Here is a 20,586-nt window from a genome sequence, read left to right as displayed (position 1 = left end):
AGACAGAATGCGCCGAAGAGGTGTTATCGTGATCTGAAATACTTCTACATGTATTATGATGAAATTTCCTTGTTACATTATCCAATGGCCGCTGTCTTACTAAGTTAATTTTCACCAGTTTGTATCTGTCCTCCACACTGACCAGTTTGGGATCCCCAAGCACTCATCCTATTCAACGGATGACACCTAGTTGGTACTGGTGCACCACTTCTTTCTTTGCCCCAACTTAAACTCCTTTCTTCCCTCACATTTCGACGATTTCGTGTCGATCGAGTGCAGTCACTGTGGCCTTACCGTGTATCTCAACTATACTCGGCCGCAAGCAGACTATAGCTACAACATTACTTTAATCATCATTAACGTAAACATTAAACTTTCGTAACACTGACAAAGAGCGCAAGGACTTCGTGCATCAACAGTAAACAAACACGAAGTAAGGAATTGTTTGTTCTGTAACAATGCAGACGACAATGGGTTACCCTGTATAACACGTGACTCACTCCATGGAAACGGATAATATGACGTCATGAAATGGTCCGGTCATAACCGGAGTGCCCGACGACGATTGCTTCCCGTTAAGCGACATGTCGCTCTGCCGGGAACACACAAACACACGCATTAGCATAGTTAGGTGTTGTTGGATTGCATTCAGCACCAAGGACAGGCATGTTTACTTGTGTGCATGCAGCATGGACTGAGAGACAATGACAAACACAACTGCCAAGATACATGATGGTTTTATTACTAGCATTGTTGTTGCATTATTTCGTGTTGAATGGTTTGTGAATATATTGCATTTGGCACCTTCCAACAATCCGTTTTGTTACAAGATTGTGCCATTCTTTGCTCTCGTAGTATCCGACTTTAACAAATGTTTTCTTCACAAATGTTTAGATTGACTTGAGTTAACAAAAAGTCGGGTTTCAGACCTGCCAATGTGAATATTGTCCTGGCAACAATAGCTAATGCTGTATGTGACAACATGCGCATTATGGCCTCTGCTGAAAACAAACTGCCATGGCTGCATATTTCATCATCATTTCTATTGTACGTTTCACAATCTTTCTGAAGAGATCTGAACTAAAAGGTCACCATATACCTTTCAATACACAGTATGAGAAAACAGTTGACTACATGTGTATCACGTTCAGTGGCTGTATGCATAAAGGTATCCTTTTGAACTAGGTATTTTGTGTTCCTTGCTCCACAATGAACCTTGCTCAAATTATTGTCCTATAGCACTTAAGAAAACAACAGTATGCTACTACAAATGTTGTAATACACCATGTACCTCTTTCAAATAATAAGGTTAACAAAACTTCCTATAAACCGAACAAACTCTAACAACAAAACTCTTACAAAGGTTCAACAATTCTTCATGAAGTGTACGTAGGGGCTATTCCAAAACTTTTGAGGAGGGCGTGTTTGGTGACAAATGCACAAACGCATCCTCTTTTCCAAAAGCCAATGTCATGTAGTACTATTACTACTGCTTACAAATCAAATGGAGACCAGATGCTGAAGCGGATGTGAACATAAACTAGATAGCTACTTTCATTTCAAATGTGTAATATACATAGTCTCCAGGAAAGTAGTACTCCAGGAAAATAGTACTGCACTGTCATCTAAACAGTTGGGACGATTCAAGAGAATTTGAGAGGGTGGTGGGGAATGAAAGAAACTTTGCAACCAGAGGGCATTGAAAAGAAAGAAAAAAGTTATGGGATAATTTAACTCAAAACAAGGGTAATGCAATGAAAGGAAAAAGTGTATGAACTATTCATAGGAAACAATTCCAGCGACATTCCCCAATTTCCTCTACAAAATATGTTGACCTGTCTCTCACCATCTGTAGCTATTTATCATACGTTTGCATAAATACCAACATTTTCAGTATGTGTTTGTTAACCTTATAACAGTACAGTTAATATGTAAACTTTCATGTCAGTTACAAGTGTGTTTCTTATGTGTGTTTCTTATGTGTGCTGAAACATATGTGACAATGTGTGCTGCTAGCTTCCCTGTACATCAAAACATTTTAAATTTGAGACATCTCTAGTAATACAAAAGGCATTTCATCCAAACTCATACACAAGTTACATATCTTATGTAATGTCCTGCAAATATGAAACTTGAGAAAATTTAGACAACTGAATTTGAGTGCAAATGTCAAGATAATGCCTGAGGTAAGGGGGTTGATATAAAGCTATTGCCCCACATGGGATTAATAAGCAGCTACCAGCTGTTGAGAAGTCTATCATGATACCATGAACAGTGTTTATAACCCTATATTACGACCTACAGCTGTGTCACAAACATTCCTCAAGTTTCTGTAATAAGTCTTTAAGATATAAACTCAATGTGATGGCAATAGTAAGTGTGCCAACAGAAAAGAAACCTTTACAAGCTATTAGCTACTTCTGAGTCAAACATTCAAAACATATAAGTATTTGAACATTCTTTCTCTGTTTGTCCCTATCTTGTCTCTTACAAATGTGTTTTTTACATTACATTCCAAGATAAGATTGTACATCTACTGCCATATTCAATGTAATGTGTTGACATTCCCTTCTCAATTATCAAGTTTGCACAAATCGGGGCTGTTATGTAAGTGTGTTTACAAAACAGTATGTTTAGTTGGCAAATACATATTAATTAGAATAAATATGACCCTCCCCTGTGTACTTCTGTACTGTCTCCATGTGTATCATATTATAGCACAGCCAAATATATCATATATCTGGTAAGAGTTCCCATTCCGCTTATGTGTATGTTCACATGTGTTCTATATGTGAATGTACCTGTAACACACTAGGTTGAGCTAAGCTTTCTAAACACATCTCCTGCTTTCCAAAGTTTAAACCTTTCTGATCCTACAATAAGGTTTACAAGCATGCACTAAACAAGTGTGAAATCTACCATTTCTAGTCCAGTTGCTGGTACACTGTTACATTTCCTTCAAAGCTTTACTGCACAAAACTTTTCTGAAAAAAGACAGAAAGCTTAATGCCTGATGCAAACATATTAACTATGCATAGTTAAAACATGTTTGCCTCAATCCATCATTGAAATACAGATTATAATGAAATGGTACGGAATACAAAAGCACACTTCCATGTTTGTGAAAAATGAAGCATCAGATTAGATACGACCATACAACAGACACCAGTTTTTGGAGTTGGAGATACCAACAGGATAGCGCCCTTCTAACAGGTTCAGGGTGTTAATGGACTGTTTGGAGGGGCTCAGGGTAATCTTATCCAGCAATGCGCCGTCCACACGGTACCTCACCAGCTCGTCAATGCAGTTATGTCCCGTTACCGTGGTGATCCCGTTCAGCACGATGATGTTGTCGTCCGGGTCTACCAGCACGCCCATCAGGACGTCGATGGTGGCCTCGTTGCCGACTTGGCGCACGTAGCGCCCGTGCTCGTTGTACACGCGCAGGCAGTGACTGACGTGGTCACAGATGAAGATCTCGTTCTTGGAGTTGGTGGCCACCGGGTTGGCGTACACGGTCATCTTGGGGATGTTTGGACAGGAGACTTTCTTCAGCAGCGCGCCCGACGGGCTGTAGAACGCCACGCCCTGGTGGTACCCATCATCCCCCTTATCCACGATAAGGATCCGCCCTCGTCTGTCACATGTCATTCCTGAAAATAGAAATCTTGCTTGTCATCTCTTCTTTCCTTTGTTGAGACTTTCCAGGCCAAGCTGGAGGCCTGCCCGCCTTAGCCCAGGACCTCCCCCCCTACTTTCCCCCTGACGGGGTCATCCGGGGGGAAAACTAAGTTGAAGTTTAACTTTAAGATGGAGAGAGAGAGAACGAATAGATAATTGCTTTGAGAGAAAAATAACAAACAGAAAATTGTGCTCAGTCAGTCACATTTTCATCAGTCATACCATTTCCTTTCATCAAAAAGTGTGGGTCCACTGCTAGGACCACCACAACAATAGCGCACTGACTCACCCCTTGCCCCGTGTAGATTATCCATGAAGAACTGGTTAATGAACTGCCCCTTGTTGCTGAACTCCTGCACCCGTTTGGAGCCCTTGTCCCTGACAAACAGGTGATCGTCAGGAGACACAGCGAGGTAAGTCGGCTGGATGAACATCCCACGACCTTTACCCTTCTTCCCAAATGTGAACTGGGGCTTGCCCTTCCTGTAGGGAGATGTGAATAAGATGGATAAAATCTTTAGACAAAGAGGGAAGGATAACGATTGTCACATCTATAGTAGCTATTCAAATTGTTATTTGTATTTTATCAAATTCAAAATGTAGGAAGAAAAATCTGACAAGCCTCTACAGGTAACTGGTCTCTAGACTAGGCTTCAAGAACATTGGATGCAAGACTGCAATATTCCTGGTGTCAATGTTGTACGTATGGTTGAATGGTATAACAGTTAATCATATGTGGTTAAGAAATAACATGCCAAGTTGCCAACCATTTCTAAGTATTTGGGGTAGTATAACTGTTGAGATAGTATTCCTGCTTTGTAAAAGAGTAAAAATGACTACGGTACTACCGGACCTATCAAACGCTTGTATCCTGTGGTTCTGTCCATCACTGATGTACAGCAGTCCGTTGTGCCCAGCGGCGATCGAATGTGGGAAGAGAAACTGTCCTGCACCGCTGCCCGGGCTGCCAAATTTGTGCAGGGCTTCCACCTTATGAGGGAACACAGGCTTCTCTGCTGACTTGGCTGATGGTCTTTTATCCTGTTTCAGGAGAAAAACAACACTGGAGTCAGAAGTCATGTCAGTAAAAAACAATAAATCTCAATATAAAAGAAACAACTGCTTCTCAGTCCAAAGCTACTGGCACTTTAACACTTTATTTATGCACAAACCAGGCTATTAGCTAGCAGGGCGTCATGGTGTCCTCTGGATGCCTTACACTAAGAAACAAGGAAATCAGACTCCCTCCTTTTGCAGAGGATGCCCAGAGGACACCATTTCCCTGGTAATTGTACATGTACATGTGTATGCAATGCTCTCACACACACTGCCACTGTTGTTTTTTCTCCAAACAAGACACTGGGACAGCATGCAGATTGATTGACATGCAAAGATATCAGGTAATCATTTAATCTATAGAGCCCATTAAGGAACTCTGGTTCTGACTGGTTCCCACTGGCATACCTTTTCCTTCTGGACCTTGTCATAATATGCTCGTGTTCCCCTTGCTACCTGTGCTGGTGAGTCCACATTGTCCTCTCCACTGCTGGCTCCACTGTCAGTGTCGTGGTGGCTGAGGTTATTGAGAGTGGTCGGGGATGCCTGTGTGCTGGGGGCCAGTCCTGCCTTCACCACCCCGCTCCAGCTATGACGCCTGTCGTCGTCCTTACTGGTGCTGTTTGTGACGTCCAGGTTGTTGCTGCCGTTCCACCAGTGTTGGGGGACAGTCGGCATTTCTGTCGGCTTGTGTGCGTCCACGATGGTGATCTTAGCGAGTGCGGCTGTGATTTCTTCCTGGTTCCAGTTGAGCTTCAGGTCGGCCTGCATGTGGTTGGATGGAGGGATGGTAGCGGCGAGGTTCTGGTACTGATGAGCGACCAGGTTGTAATGAGTCAGACCGTACGCCGGGCTGGCCTGACTCACAAGTGTGTCCGTGAACTGGCAGAACCCTTCCAGTTTCTTCATGCCTTGCATCACCTCTGTGTGCGCCTGAAACATTGAACTCTTCCTCTCCCTCACCATCCTCTCCAACTCTTCTAGCACCTCGTCTTCCCGTTTCTCCACCAGTTCCTTAAGTTTACTGAAGGAATCCGTCACCTTCCCTCGCACATCTTCTTCCTTTTGCTCAAGAAGTTTCAATTCCCCGTTGAGACTTTTGGCACGGACGTGCATCTTGTCTTGGTGTTCTCTCCCCACCTTCAGGGCTGTGTTGAGTGCGGGCAGCTTCCCCGTCCACACCTCCTTGATAGCACTGTGCTCGTGTGTGTCTTCCTGGTGGCCATCCTTGGTGCACCTCTTACAGATCAGGACTTCGCATGTGTTGCAGAAGAGCTCCAGCGGCTTCCCCTTGTGTGTCTGACAGGACAGCGGCTGGGAGAAGGCCGTCAGGTCCTGCTGGCTCAGCTCGCTGACGGGAACGACCTTGTGTGACTTGAACACCTTCATGAAGTTGTGTGTGGAGAGGCAGTGGGCACAGAGGAACTCAGGACAGTCATTGCACCTACAAGGGGAAACAAAATGTGCTCAAGTTGTTAAAACGGTTGCTTTACTATACATTCTTCATATAAAATGAACCTCAGTGAAAGATTGTAAAAACATGTTTTGATAGTGACCATCAGAGAAAGATGTATGTACTTTGAATACAGATTCTACAGTAGCTGTGTGTAAAACTGAGAGTTTATACTGTAACTGAGTTACCTTGCTGCAGCTATGGCCCCTGCAGTTTCACAGTTGGTACAGTGGATGTTCCCGCTCATGATGGCTTCAGCCTCCTGTATCTTGGTGATCACATGGTTGTCTGGTAAAGAGGAGGTGCCTGCAGAAATCAAATAGACGTATTTACAACATGTCGGCTGACTGGTACAGATGAGGTTGTACATAAATGTCATTGTTTTTGTACTCTCACCCCACAAAATAACATTTACAAAAAGCCAAAATGGAGAGTCAAAATGGTTGCAACACATTGCAAATACACTTTGATAAAAAAAGCATTATGCTTCATATCTACTTTACCTTTGCCTTACACTCGACACAGGACAACTTCCAGGTAAGAAAAAGACAATTTAACCTTCTCCCTACTTCCTAACCCCATAACCAATACACATTTGGTGCCAAACGGCTACCTCAGCAAGCTGAAGGACAATAATAATAACCATACCTCTGGGCAATGCTGTTTGTTGTGAACAGAGAGGGCAGCCTATGGTTCCCTGCCCCTCCCCTCCCTGCTTCAGGACTTCATACTGCAGACATTTGTAGCAGAAGGTGTGCAGACAGGACAGGATCCTGGGCTGCTTGTACAGTCTGTCACACAGCTTACACACCAGCAGGGACGCCACCTCAGGATGGGTCGAGCTCAGCGCCTGAGGAGGGGAGTAAAGAGAGTTTACAATTAAAGTGATACTGGCTGGTCCATCCGGTATACACTACAGGAAGAAGTCTTGTGTTAATCTCACATTGTAAAAATCGACAGAAACAGAAATTGACAGAAACAACTTGTTAATAGCGGAAAAAAAGATGTAAAGATCAAAACGGTTTGTTTTGTGTTTGGCAAGCCAAGCCCGATTAATTTGTGAACATGAATGCTCCAAGTCTGATTCGAGCCGTTTGGTTTGTGACGGTTTGTAATTAGCCGGATTCGGCAAATTGTCATCATGAATGCAAAAGCTTGCCTCAGTGTTGTACATCTGAGGACGAGGGGTCATACACATGTAGTTTGTGGCCTCACACGGGAAATTTCATGCGTTCTCCATGGTCAACTGAGGAAACCTGATATCTATTTGTAGGGATCAGGAGGTCCAGAGACAATTTCATGAAGTATATCAGAACCTGAAGTGTTTGAAGACATTTTGAAGGCCACAAAGGAACACGTTTTCAACAGGACAGCAGTTTAGTGCCGATCAAAGATCACGAGTACGGTGTGGGACCCATATACCGCCAAAGACATTCATGCTGTAGAGAAAGTCCAGCGTAGGTTGCCAGGTGTGTATGCTGTCGCTACCGTCAGACGTCAAGCGTAGGAGACATGTTGCAAGACCTTCAATGGGAGTCTCTACAAACAAGAAGGAAGAGAGCTAGACTCACAACCTTCTACAAGGTGCATCACGGCCTCGCCACCGTCAACTCACAGTATCTACCTTCGGTCAGCCGACCAAAACGTCAGACAAGACGTCTCCACCCCTTGTCCTATGACATCCCCTTCTGCAGAACGGCCTACAGACAGTTCTCATTTTTCCCTCGAACAGTCGCAGAGTGGAACTCTTTGCCTACAGAGATGGTGGCTACCCCCTCCCTGGCGTCTTTCAGGAACACGGTGACCCACATCCACTAGACCCAGCTAGTCACCAGACACCCCCCCCCCCCTTCACAACCGGTACAGACAACAGAAAACCATTCCCAGCACAAGCACTACCCGTCAAGAGCAGCAGATTCATCAACAAGTTGATGCTGGCTGCCTAACCTCAAAGAAGAAGATCAAGAATCTGAGGCATAAGTGCAAGGCTGTGCGGATTCATAACAACCTTAGCGGGAGAGATTGCATTCATTACCAAGTGTTTTTCCATTGTACACCGGTTTGAGAGAGAGTGCAAGTTTGCATTATGAACACAGAATTCAAGCCGAATTAAATTGTTTTGATTTTTGCATCATGAACGGGGTCTTATTGACAGGAAAATGCTAATAGTGCAGAAGTGCAGGAATACGTCTTATTTCCGCACCATTCACAGGATCATCCTCGGGATTGGGGTTATGCAAAGGTTAGAGTTGACAGATCATGAGCGTTATTCACAAGACTGTAAAGTAACGTTAAATTATAATACTGTTTTGGTTGGTTGCTGAAAAAAATTTCCTTGGCTTCTGATTGATTCCTAACAATTACTGAATTCCTGTCAATAGCGCGATAAAAAGTCTTTTTAACATCTTGTCAATAGTGCAAAGAATTCTTATCGACAGGAACATCCTGTCAATAGTGCAGGAAAATTCTTACTGCCTCCGCCAAAATTTTATATATCGACCACATGTTTCATGATGCCCCCCTCCCCACATGCACGTCTTGCGACTCGAAACATACCTGTTTGTAAGTTCTGCCGATTATTATGCACTCATCATGCATGGGAGATAGTACATAAATGTCCATAATAGTGGTCTACTGTATAATTCATCGCTTACCTCGGAAAAATCCACCGAAAATTGAGAAAGTTTGGCCATCGAAATCTGTCTCCTTTCTGACGCCACTTCTACACTGACCCCATATAACCCCGCTATTGAAACTAAGACTCTGTATTCAGATACTCAGTTTCGGCTGGAAGAAGTCGCTTTCAGATCATCATAAAATTGTCAAAGTTCACCTTTTATAAAATTCTTATTCAAGATTACTAATTCTTAGAAAAAATCGATTATTCTAAGTGTTTCATTATTTTATGACTACGAACACATGGGAACCAGAATTTTATCCGAATGTCGTGCTATGTATAGCGACTTTGGCACATGGCTCAACAAGTTGTGTTGTTTGGAATGCAAATTACTGTGGTTCGTTTTTACTTTGAAGTTAAAAGTAATATTTCATAACATTCGCCAGCTGCTACTTCTAAGAACCCGCGGCAAAGTGGCTGGGGTAAATTTACGATCAAGGAGGTACGGTCAACACATCTGAGTTTTGCTAAAGAAATTTGTGGGGAAAAGGGAAAGTTGTGTTGTCCAGTTGACACTGATGTTGGTGTCATTTTTCTTTCGTCTGGCATGTCTAAACAGTCATCCATCAGAGAATTTGGAGTAATGCGGAGATATATCAACCAATGCTTATTGCTTCACCCCTAAGGGAGTGGCATTTGTGTGTGTGATTGTGTGTGTGTGTGTGATTGTGTGATTATGTGTGTGTGTGTGTCCGACTGTGTGTGTGTCCGTCTGTGTGTGTGTCCGTCTGTGGGTTTCAGCTCTTTTAAGTGCTAAAACAGGTTGTGTATGTTCTGCCAGGGGTGCCAAAATACCTAATGATTTAAGTTTTGTCAAGGGTTGAAGTCTGCCATCTCCGAGATTGACATGGTATGCAATGTCCGTTGACTCTATTGTTGATTTGTCAATGTCTGGTTCGCTAATGCTGTATTCATTGCCAGTTGTCCCAATTTTAGTCTAACTCTAAGACTAATACAAGTTTTCACTGGGACACCGTGAGCTTAAAGAGCTGTGAGCTCAATCTATGTAACTTATATGTGAAAGATTGGTCATTTCCGAAAAAGTAATGACGAGATTGTAATGGCTACTGTGAACTGTTGTTTTGTCCAGCATGGAGCTGCAGTGTGGGCTGTGTGATCATCAGTACAGCCAGCCACGTGTGCTGTCATGTCTCCACACGTACTGCCTGTCCTGTCTGGAGACCCTAGTGAAGAAACAAGGTAAAACACAACAGTTTGATCTTCTGAAAAAGAATGTGAGGTAATGCCAGATGACTTTGTTTTGCGAAACAGGTAGAAATTTGATCATATTGGGGTTGGTCTACTGTTATAAACCGCTGATTTTAATCACAACAATCACAGTTAAATTTTTTTTTTCCTTTCTTTTGATTTCATTTCTTTTATCCCAGACAGGGAAGGTGAGGTATGTTGTCCAGTCTGCCAGCAGAGGACCCTTCTCCCCTCATCCGACCCCTCAACCCTGCCCTCTGACCCCATCGTGGGGATGCTGCTTGAGGTGAAGTCGGTGGAGGCAGGTGCCGTCACCTGCACCAGCTGTGAGGAGAATTCCTCAGCTGTGTGCCGCTGCCTGGACTGTGCTGCATTTCTGTGCAGCAACTGCCAGGGGGCGCACCGCTTCATGAAGTGTTTCAAGTCCCACAGGTGAGAAGTTATGGGTAACATGAGTTCAAACTTGGTTTATTCTCCTTTTTCTGCTTACTTGAATATGTCAGTCAGAAATAGATTTTTTTTAAATGTAATCTTTTTTTACCTGGTAAGTTATAGAATATCTTGGCCATAAAAGTTATTATTATAATGAAATATCATCTTTTCCATAATCACATTTTCTCATAGTCCTAATGATAGTACCTGACAAGTTAGATAAAACTGTAAATCTTCAATCATTCGTGGTGGTTTTATTTTTGTAGTTTTTGCAGGAACCTCTCCAATGCCAATATGCTACTACTGTACTACAGAAATGCTTTAACTGCAAATTCAAAACACTGCAAAAACCTTCTTTTCCCTCCCAACATGATATAAAACCACTGCAAAAGTACATGTATGTGCATCTACAGTAAGCTAAAAGCACTTTTTTTCTATACCTTACTCGCTACACAAGTGTCTGAATGCGTGATGAAATGTTTCAGACTGGTTGAGTTGGAGAAGCTAAGTATTGGTGACTTGGCGTCTCCAGTGAAGCTGTTAACCTGTACCAAGCATGACGGGGAGGCCTTGGAGTTCTACTGTAACACCTGCGACATGCTGGTGTGTCTGAAATGTACGGCCATCGACCACCGCATGACCTCCCACCAGTATGTGTACATTAATGATGCCGCAGCCGTCATGAAGGAACGGTATGTGATGATGATTGTACTAGTACATGAAGTGATGTCCCTGTAGCTCAACTGGTAGCAGCCTCATAGTTGAGCCAATTTGTTGGTAACTGGGGTACCCTGGTTCAATCCTGGGACTGGACATCTCAGTTGGGGCTGCGCCCATCTTTCAGAAGGGATGTAAAACTACTAAAAGCGAGGTCCCGTGTCGAGGAGGTGCCTTGAGTACGTTGAAGGGGAAGGACTAGCAACCCCTCCCTGTAAAAATATACCCTGCTAAAGAAGCAGCAAGGAAACTTACTGCCCTATGTGCCACTAGGCACTACAAACTGAACAATAACTAGTTAAGGACATGAATTTTGGTTTCTTCCAATGTCTGTTTCTCTTTTCCAGTGACAAATACATAACCTAATTATTGTTGTTATGATCGAAGTGTTATTTATGTCCAACAAGTCTTATCCTATATTTTGAAGAAAGAAGGACATAACATACATTGTCTATATATAGTATGTGTATTCATTCAGTAAGTTACAGGCTTTTCAGTTACAGCTTTTGTAGTTCATGATGATGGTATTTCATAGCGAGTTACACTTATTGGAACTGAGGTTCAGAAATACTTCATTGTGTATTTTGTTTGATGCCTTGCAGAATTTGTATTCAGGATTATCAAACATTCTTTCAGACTGTTGTATCTGCTTGAGAACGGCAGGAAAAGATCTGAAGATGTGAGAGTTCAGCTGCTACAGATGGAGGAGAAGATTGATCATGTACAAGTGGAGGGAACCAGAGTCAAGGGAGAGGTAGCTCACTGGAAATATTGGAATATTTGTGGTGTTTAAGTTTGTGGTTCTCATAATGACCTACTGTAAATGCAGAAATCTTGGCAGTGGTTTTATGTTCGTGGTATTCGCGGTGAACTTTCAGCGTGAACTTAAAACGACCGCCAAACTTTTGCCCACCTATGACTGTAGCGCTACTTTTGTTTCAAACTCGAACTTAAAACCACCGTGAACACTCCATTTCCTCCCAACCGCGAAATAAAAACCACACGAACTTAAATGCATTTACAGTATCACATGATTGCTATTGTTACTACTACCGGTACTAGTAGTCTGTATAACACAAACTCCAGCTGTCCGGGTTTCTCTCCCCTCCCCAGTCTTGGGTTGCGAGGCGGTTACAGGGCGGCGAGCGGTCACAGGAGGCTTGATTGAATTCAGGCTACGGTACTAGCTGTTTTGACTGAAGTTACCACAAACTCTTCATTTTCATGTTGCAGCAAAATTTAATTATCATCATCTGAAATAGATTTACAGAAGATTGGAAAAGTGCAGGAATAACCAATTTTATAACATAATATAGTTTTGCCCAACTTTGTAACGTTACACGTACGATGGAATCACTGCCTTTTTGGCTTTCATGGTAGCAGAGCATCTTTGTTTATGTCATATCTAGATGTTCACAATTAGAACAAGGCTCCATCCTGAAATGGAAAGGTTTTTGGGTACACGTATTTGTCTCTGATACACTGACCAAAAGAGTTTAACTAAGTATCATATCATGACGGAAGAAAACTTCAAAATATCAGGTTCTGATGCCAAGAGTGTTAACTATCCATAAATACAATTTTGAATTCTACGTATTCATATACACATTAGCCCTTGTTTGACTAGGCAGTTAGATGTATGTTAATCATGATTGTGACAACATATTGCTTTGGAGTGATTTTCAGCACCAAGGACATGCCCCACCTTTGCCACAGCTGCCATTTAAACATCACAGCAATCCTTTGTTTGTGTTGTTGTTTGCATGTTGATTAGTTTGTATTGTTGTTGTTGTTATTTGCATGTTGATAAGTCTGTGTTGTTGTTGTTTGCAGGTTGATAAGGTGTTCCACACCCTGCTGACCAAGCTGGAGGACAGGCAGGAAGAAATGAGGCAGGACGTGGAAACCCTCTACCAGAGGCAGCAGCAGTTCCTCAACACACAGGTAGGGGGCACTGCATACGTGTGTCTGAGTGAAAGGAGACCAGATGTTCACCCACACAGCCTATTTACCTTTGCCAAGAAGGTTATTTTTTCGGTGCAGTTTATTTGTTTTTGGATGTCTTTGTGGGCAGCATAACTCAAGAAGATGTGGAGGGATCTTTATGATATTTTGGATGTGAGTAGGTGTTGGTAAAATGAAGTTTGATCACATACCACCTGGTGGCTTCTTGCAGTACTGCAGCAGAACTTCCAGTTTTCAGTTCTGAACATGATAAGGTAATGCCTTTTTAATCATAGATTGCACCTGGACTATCTATCATGAAGGAGTGGTAAAGGTTTGGGCCTAACACAATAAAAAATGAAGAAAAGTATTCAGCATATGCTCGTAAATGTTAGCATTCTTGTGATTTTTCATATGTTGTCTCTAACAGGGCAAGTCCCTGCAGTACGATGAAGAGAGACTCCAGGCTGGTACCAGGTTTGTGGAGAAGTTGGTGACATACGGCAGCATCTCCGACCTGCTGACCTGTGGGAAACTGGTCACCTCGCAGTTTGACCTCCTCTTCAAGCAGTGTACAGGTACTGACCAGGGCAATGTCTTTTCTCTAAGCAGATGTTGGGGTGAAAGATCATGATGTTTTCTGATGACTGCACTTCTCTGACCTTACAGTCCCTTACCTCTAAGAGAAGCATGGCCTTCAGAAAATGTTACTGTATTTCACCCACATCTGCTTGGAGATTAGATACTTTCAATACTTTGCTCTCTCCAGAATACTATGATGTAGTAGTTAGCAATACCACCTCTGGACCACAACAGCTTAAACTCTCAGCAAATATTCTGAACCCATTTTCATGCTGTCAGAAATTAACATGTTGGTCTTTTGAACCTGAAAGAGAATACCTCCACTAGGAAACCCAACAGGTCACTGTAAAAGTACAACTTTATATCCTAATCAAAGCAACGTGAATGAAGAAGTTACGGTAGTCTTTTTAACCAGAAAGAGAATACCTCCACTAGGAAACCCAACAGTTCACTGTAAAATTACACCATTATATCCTAATCAAAGTTACATGACTTCTATGTTCTGTAGACAATGATATGAAGAGCTCAGGAGAGGTGGGCGTGTCAGTGGACTACCACACCTTTAGCAACCTCCTGAACAGGATCCAGATCAAGATAAAGACTGTGCCCAAAATTGGAGTCAGTAGCCCGGTGACCAATGTAGCCTGCTCCCTCGGTGCAGCTGCAGAGTCCAGCAATGCTAGAGTCACAACCCCACTACTGAAGGAGGAGTTCAGCCCAAGCTCCAGCAAGAGTAATGTATCTGAGGAGAGAACCTTTGGGAAAGGTACTTGTGACAAACGTATCATACAAATGTACATCAAGGCTGTATGGAGGAGAGAAAATTTCAATTGAAAATCAATGCCAACTTTTTTGCTTCCAAATACAGTCAAACATGGATTCAGCAACCACCCGAGGGACTGGTGAGAAATGATTTTGGAGGACAGGTGGTTGCTCAGGACAGAGTTGGGTTAAACATGTATGTAAAGATGGACGGGACTGTTTTTAATCTGGCTTATGACTGGAGGTGGTTGCCCAACCAGGTTTGACTGTACTGCTTTTTTTGAGAATACCCAATATGCCTTGAGTTTCTAATCAACTGTTTATCTTGAAATTAATGATGACTTATTTGTCACATTTGTATTTGGCTTGTTTGTATGTGTGTTTGTCTGTCTCTGTCTGTCTGTATGTGTTCCTGCGATACACAATGCAGCTTTACCATATGCCTGGTCTTCAGTACTGATATTTTTTGTCTGTGGAACTGGAAGTGTTGCAAAGCAGTATGGGTAAGGGGTGAAGTCTGCCATCTCGGATTGCCTTGTGTGTTCTGTGCTCTTCCAGGGAATGACACTGCATCTATGGATGTGACAGAGCTACACAAAGTGGGTTCCTTTGGAAAAAGGGTTGAGAAGTCTGGAGACTCTCCCCACATTGGCTGCATTGCAGTTGGTGCAAATGGGAACATCTATGTACTGAACACGTACAGCTGGCTTGTGCAGGTGTGGTTCTATGATTTCAAGTAGAAATATTTGAAAAGTTTGTATTACATTAGAGAAATTGGGAAAAATCAGCCATATATTTTTCATTAGTTATGTATGTGAATTTAACTAACTAGTACTTACTGCAGTCTATATCCAATCAACCAAGTTCCAATGTATGTTTAGATTTTTCTGCTTAGTACTTCAGTTGCAAAAATGACAGCAAGAAGTAAGCTCTTTTATCATAATGATTTATTGAAAATAACACAAAGTACACAATGTTGTGTATATGATATTGATTACCTTTTAAAGTAAACAGTATCATAAAAACAATTATAAAGTTTGACTAAGCTTAATCATTCCCTCTTTGCAACAGGTGTTTGACAAAGAAGGAAAGTATCGCTTCAAGTTTGGGGGGCGTGGTCAGTCCCCTGGGCAGCTGCAGTGGCCTGTTGAGCTGGCCACTTCCACTAAGGGTTACATCGCTGTCCGGGAGAGCACCACTGACCGGATACAGATCTTCTCCGACACTGGTCAGTTCATCTTCAAGTTCTGGCTGCACAGTGTCCACAAGCCGCGCAGTATGGTCATCGACAGGAGGGGGCGCTTCCTGGTGGAGGATGTCGGGAAGGGCCGCTTCCCGCACGGCGTGGTCATCTATAACTCTGATGGCAAACTGCTCACAAAGGTTTGTTTGTTTCCTATTTTTCCTTCATAACCAGTTAACTGCCTTCAGGCGTAACACACGAGTTTTGTACACCATGTACACAAGACACAACATAAGTGAATGGGCTGTTATTGTAATCCAGTTGAAATTAGTACTGTGACTGTTGGTCTAAAAAGGGCTTTTAAAGACTTAAAACTATCTCTCTATGTTTTCCTATGATAGATTCGGTGCACGGAGATCTCTAAGCTGTCTGTGAACAGGTACAGCCTTGCGATCTCGGCCCAGAACCAGCTGCTGGTGGTGGACCACCGGGCGAACTGTGTCCAGGTGTACAGCGAGGAGGGGCGGCACCTGCGCACCATCCACCCGCGCTGCAGCCGCCTCGACATCAGGGGCATCATCATGGACCAGAACAAGCTCATCCTCATCCTCAACAACAGAGTCGACAGAGACAGTTGGTACATCGGTGGTCTGGTTGTCATGGCCAAGGACGGAACAGTGCTAGACAAGTTCAAGTTCCCCGAGAAGGTCGTCACACACGTGGCGCTGACACACGAGGGTTGTCCTTTGGCTGTTCTACTGGGGAGTTCAGATATCCACGTGTATGGGTCCATCCACACCAAGTAGCTGACAGACACAATCATATCTTATACCCATTGGAACAAAGATGGCAACTTGTGCATATCAAGGAGAGTAAAAATAGAAGAATTTTGCGACAAGAATTTGATTATATTCAAGAACTAAACCAGACAGCATGATATCATATGTTTTATTACGTTTTTCTCAGATATTACAATTCTAAAGACTGGACCAAACTTACTACAGCAAGTGTAGTATGGAAGGTTTAGAAAGTGTGCCTACTTTGACAACATTTTAATACTTAAAAGTATAAGATGTATCAGATCTAATGATCATGTTCAAAAAGATACAGGCTGAGCAAAAAGAATTGAAGTCAGAAACATTGTAGATACTTTTGAAATCATGAGATGATAATTGTATTGCTTTTATTTGTTGTCAGACACAAATGTGCCAACGTATATATCATTAAGTAGATAGAGAGACAGATATATGAAAAGTTTGTTTACTAAAACTGTACTGAACAGTTTATTGGAAATGATTTATCTTAAGTTATGTTCTGAAGAAAGCTGAAACTACACACAAGTTAGAATGTTCAATGATAATTATTGTTTAGCTCATGTTTTCCAGTCAGTTTCATTTCTCTTGGCCTGTTTGAAGTTTTGGCTGAATATTTTAAGGTTTTTTTTTCTAACTTTACTATTGCCACCTAGAAGATTGGAGAAATTATCTGACTTGAGCTGGAAGAGCAAGAATACGAAAGATGACCAATCCTCTTATTTACCTTCATATTATGCTCTTTCTCATAGTTAACCTGTTACTACAGCATCTTGTACAGATCTCTTATTAACCTGGAAAGAGATATATTGTATTCATATGAAAACTTTACTACTACTGCATTAAGTTAACTCTAGCCTGTTTGTTGCTGCACTGCTGTGGTGCCATTCACCATGTTCAGTTAGAATAAATGTTGGTGCCGATGATTACAATGTTGTCAAACTCTTGGTTATACTGATCTTCCTCTGGCTAACACATGTTGCAAACTGTAGATAAGGCTGATTTGATCAATACATAGATGACAAAAAAAGTTGGGCAACAAAAAAAGATGCCTTAACATGGCGACTCATGCAGGCAGAGTGTACACAATATGGCCAGCTCTCCTGTAGTTACAATAATCTGGTACATATATGTATATTGGACGTTTCTCGGACAAAACATATAATATTATATATAACTCAAAACACTTCTCCTTTTCCTCCTCCTTCTTTTTCTTCTTCTTCTTCTCCTTTTCTATCTCCTCTTCCCTCGGCTGATATGACTCAATCATTTCTGGCCATGAACCACATGGCCTCTAACCTGCCCTTCTAGCATCTTTGCCACCTGTCAAGATCAGGGGAAAGTCACGGGTCTCCATACGGTTCGCATGTCGACAAATCTTATGTGTGCTTTTTTGTTGGGTTGATTTCTCTTGTTTTAATACTAGTGAAAAATTAGTCGGGACGGACATTTATATATACGGATGGCCTTGGGGTTGAGTTCGTCGGAGCGGGAAGACAGAGATAGAGGGGGTGGACTGGGAATGGTGTTGTTTGAGGGGCCTTAAGTTTGTGTTGACCACTGGGGGTACTCGGGGAGGGGGGCGTACGGCAGGGGAGGGTTGGTATTATCAATGAGGAACAGTGAGGTTGGCTTTGAAGGGACGTTGTATGTGCTGGGGTAATAAGGTGTGGCGGCGGGGTTGAGTGTACTGAGGGGGGTGACAGGGACCTGGGAAGAGTCAGAGCTGGGTTGATATGGGGCTGCGGCAGGATTCAGGTGACTGACCGGGATGGAGGGGGTGGGCAGGGGAGGTGTGGCGGTAGGTAGCGGCAGCTGTGGGGTGACAGGTGGTAGGATCTGTGCGGGGTCTGTTAAAAAGCAAGAGCGTCATCATGAATCACCAGTGAAAAAGACACAACGAAAGTTGATATGAAAAACTTATCAGTCTTCAATGAACTCATAGACATTGCACTGTGTTGCTTTTCAGCCTCATATGCTCTAAGAGCATTTGGAACAAAATGCTGGATGTTACTCCTTATCGCTAATATTGGCAAATTCATGCCCTATTTCAGAATGGTTTTGTGGATATTGACAGTTAAAATGTACATCATCTTCCACTGCTTTCCCTGTACAGTATACGTATTTACATGTTCTCTCGTTTATAGGCAGATAACAGCAATATTCCTACCGTTTAGCTGGAAGCCTGTGGTGACGTTGATATCAACTGTGGCTGTCACTTGTTGTAGAAGATGTTCCAGTACTTCTGCATATGAAATTAGAAAAACAAGTGTGTTTTGGGGGGCGGTGGAGAGGGTGTTTACTAGTACAAAATGTATATTGACTTGCACTTAATTTGCCTCATTCAAAACGCACAACGATTCGATTTTTGTCGATGAAATTCGTTGAGATCTTGGCCATTGGCCTGCCGCAGCGACGCCGCCAGCGTGCCGCGGGTCTAGTGAGAGGGGGGGGGGGCTTAATCTGAGCACTTCTCAGTTCATACCTGACACATCGGCAGAGCATGCAGAGGAGACGTCCGGTCCCGAGCATCGGACTGCAAAGGAGGATGGCTCTGGGGGCTCGGCGGGGATGACCACATCAAGGGGGGCTGATGGTGGGATCGGCGTGCTGGAGTTGTCATTGGATTTTGAGGTCACTGTGAAAAGTGGTATTGAGGAACATTGTCAAAGGTGCAGTCAGGTCGGATTCACCTTTCCACGAGAGTTATAGACCTACGGCTTTGACTTTTCCTCGAAGCCTGCCTTGGAAGTGGCGAACACATTGGGATATAACATTAATAGCAACGTAGGGATATAACGTTAGCAACCAATTACTGAACAAACCATTAGTATAGCTAACCTTCACAAGATGCACTTACATATATATGTCAACAGGCATTTTTACAAAACTCTTTGCCGGATCCGGACTACTATAGTATGTCTTGTAGACGAAAGTCTACCCAGAGCTGGACCTGGAGATACTACCAGTAATTAATTTTGGGATATAATTTCGTTTCTTCACTTAAAGTTTCTAATGCTTTAGAAATGTAAGTTAGTGAGCACACCAAAAGTCAGGTCCTTAGTAGCTCATGCTTAAGTTTACCTTTCCTGTATACCTCTTCGTCGTCATTGTCGTTCCTACGGCTGATGATACCGCAAGTCAAGACAATCAACAAAGTTGACAGAAACCGAGACGCCTTCCCAGTCCCCTTCTGTTTCTGTAACTTATCTTCCTTTCTTGCTGTCGCTGAGGACGATTTCCGTTCGGAACCGTCGGTAGCCATGGCTAAGAAAAAGTGATCCGATACAGGCGGGGCATTCTCGAACGTCATATTTGGGGCGACAAAGGGAGAACAATCGGAACGTCGGACCAATCAGGTTGCGATTTGAAATGTTCTAGAAATCTTCAGATTAGTATTCGACGCCAGCCTCCAAAACCAGAAATGAAAGGTGTTCACAGCACATACGTACAGTTACATTTTTTAACGCTACGATCGAGTGACATATAAATGCATGGAAATTTAAAGCAGATTATGCAAATCGTCATCATATAATTCTCGTCGTTTCGTTTTCATATCTAACGTTAACATATTTTGCATACTTTGTCATAAAATCTTATTCCGGACTTCAGAAGGACTCATGTACGCTATATATCCAAATTTCACCTTGCTACGCGCAATGATCCTTTTTTTCCGCAGGGCAAGCCTAAATCTATGAGAATACAGTGTTCTACGCCAGTTTTCAAACGATCCAAATCCTCATAGAAGAATGGCTTTACGTCACTAAGGAGAAATCAAACATTAGAACAGAAAAAAAAAACATACACTGGCTTTAATTCTAATTTCGTGTATATTTTCCCAGTTTTACAAGTCTGGATTATATACCCTATAAGAGCCTTAACTGCAGTACGCTCCTGGCCGCCTTCCAAAAAGTGGCTAAAAGGCCGTCAAATTGCCAAAAGGTACAATGTACACTGTCGGTCTTATAACTGTAAGGACTTCAATGTTGAAATAGCGTTAGTGAAAAAAGGAACACGTCATAGACATTTTTAATGTCACGTGACGCCTCTTTCTTTAAACGTCACTAGCACAATCACG

The 20,586-nt window shown here is 42.7% G+C and overlaps 3 protein-coding genes across 3 annotated transcripts; 1 reads left to right on the top strand and 2 right to left on the bottom strand.

The window, feature by feature from the left end:
- Positions 1-721: 721 nt before the first annotated feature.
- On the bottom strand, positions 722-8,940 carry LOC136436509 (tripartite motif-containing protein 3-like). Its single transcript, XM_066430528.1, has 7 exons — positions 8,845-8,940; positions 6,839-7,040; positions 6,379-6,496; positions 5,146-6,181; positions 4,535-4,722; positions 3,971-4,164; positions 722-3,653 (listed from the first exon to the last, which is right to left on the bottom strand). Exons 1-7 carry the CDS (start codon positions 8,881-8,883, stop codon positions 3,142-3,144), a joined length of 2,289 nt encoding a protein of 762 aa, XP_066286625.1. The 5' UTR covers positions 8,884-8,940; the 3' UTR covers positions 722-3,141.
- A 215-nt stretch (positions 8,941-9,155) lies between these two features.
- Positions 9,156-17,434, top strand: LOC136436503 (B-box type zinc finger protein ncl-1-like). The gene is made up of 11 exons (XM_066430512.1): positions 9,156-9,289; positions 9,958-10,067; positions 10,256-10,508; positions 10,994-11,200; positions 11,862-11,979; positions 13,059-13,169; positions 13,600-13,747; positions 14,260-14,517; positions 15,072-15,229; positions 15,585-15,896; positions 16,098-17,434. Exons 2-11 carry the CDS (start codon positions 9,959-9,961, stop codon positions 16,500-16,502), a joined length of 2,079 nt encoding a protein of 692 aa, XP_066286609.1. The 5' UTR covers positions 9,156-9,289; position 9,958; the 3' UTR covers positions 16,503-17,434.
- A 66-nt stretch (positions 17,435-17,500) lies between these two features.
- LOC136436506 (uncharacterized) lies at positions 17,501-20,558 on the bottom strand. The gene is made up of 4 exons (XM_066430516.1): positions 19,593-20,558; positions 18,994-19,146; positions 18,679-18,753; positions 17,501-18,358 (listed from the first exon to the last, which is right to left on the bottom strand). Exons 1-4 carry the CDS (start codon positions 19,819-19,821, stop codon positions 18,051-18,053), a joined length of 765 nt encoding a protein of 254 aa, XP_066286613.1. The 5' UTR covers positions 19,822-20,558; the 3' UTR covers positions 17,501-18,050.
- Positions 20,559-20,586: the final 28 nt, after the last annotated feature.

Source organism: Branchiostoma lanceolatum, chromosome 6, assembly GCF_035083965.1.
Source record: "Branchiostoma lanceolatum isolate klBraLanc5 chromosome 6, klBraLanc5.hap2, whole genome shotgun sequence".
Lineage (NCBI taxonomy): Eukaryota > Metazoa > Chordata > Leptocardii > Amphioxiformes > Branchiostomatidae > Branchiostoma > Branchiostoma lanceolatum.
The sequence above is the reverse complement of the archived record's forward strand: the minus strand, read 5'-3'. Positions and strand labels throughout refer to the sequence as shown.

Bases quoted from the DNA above. Each gene is read 5' to 3' on its own strand.
- LOC136436509 (XM_066430528.1), bottom strand. From the start codon at position 8,883: ATGGCCAAACTTTCTCAATTTTCGGTGGATTTTTCCGAG. The intron at 4,723-5,145 runs GTATGCCAGTGG...CTCCTGAAACAG, and splicing joins ACAAGGTCCAGAAGGAAAAG to GATAAAAGACCATCAGCCAA. The intron at 4,165-4,534 runs GTCCGGTAGTAC...ATCTCCCTACAG, and splicing joins AGGATACAAGCGTTTGATAG to GAAGGGCAAGCCCCAGTTCA.
- LOC136436503 (XM_066430512.1), top strand. From the start codon at position 9,959: ATGGAGCTGCAGTGTGGGCTGTGTGATCATCAGTACAGCCAGCCACGT. The intron at 10,509-10,993 runs GTGAGAAGTTAT...GAAATGTTTCAG, and splicing joins AAGTGTTTCAAGTCCCACAG to ACTGGTTGAGTTGGAGAAGC. The intron at 14,518-15,071 runs GTACTTGTGACA...GTGCTCTTCCAG, and splicing joins GGAGAGAACCTTTGGGAAAG to GGAATGACACTGCATCTATG.
- LOC136436506 (XM_066430516.1), bottom strand. From the start codon at position 19,821: ATGACGTTCGAGAATGCCCCGCCTGTATCGGATCACTTTTTCTTAGCC. The intron at 19,147-19,592 runs GTAAACTTAAGC...CACTTTTCACAG, and splicing joins CGAAGAGGTATACAGGAAAG to TGACCTCAAAATCCAATGAC. The intron at 18,754-18,993 runs GTATGAACTGAG...TTTCATATGCAG, and splicing joins ATGCTCTGCCGATGTGTCAG to AAGTACTGGAACATCTTCTA.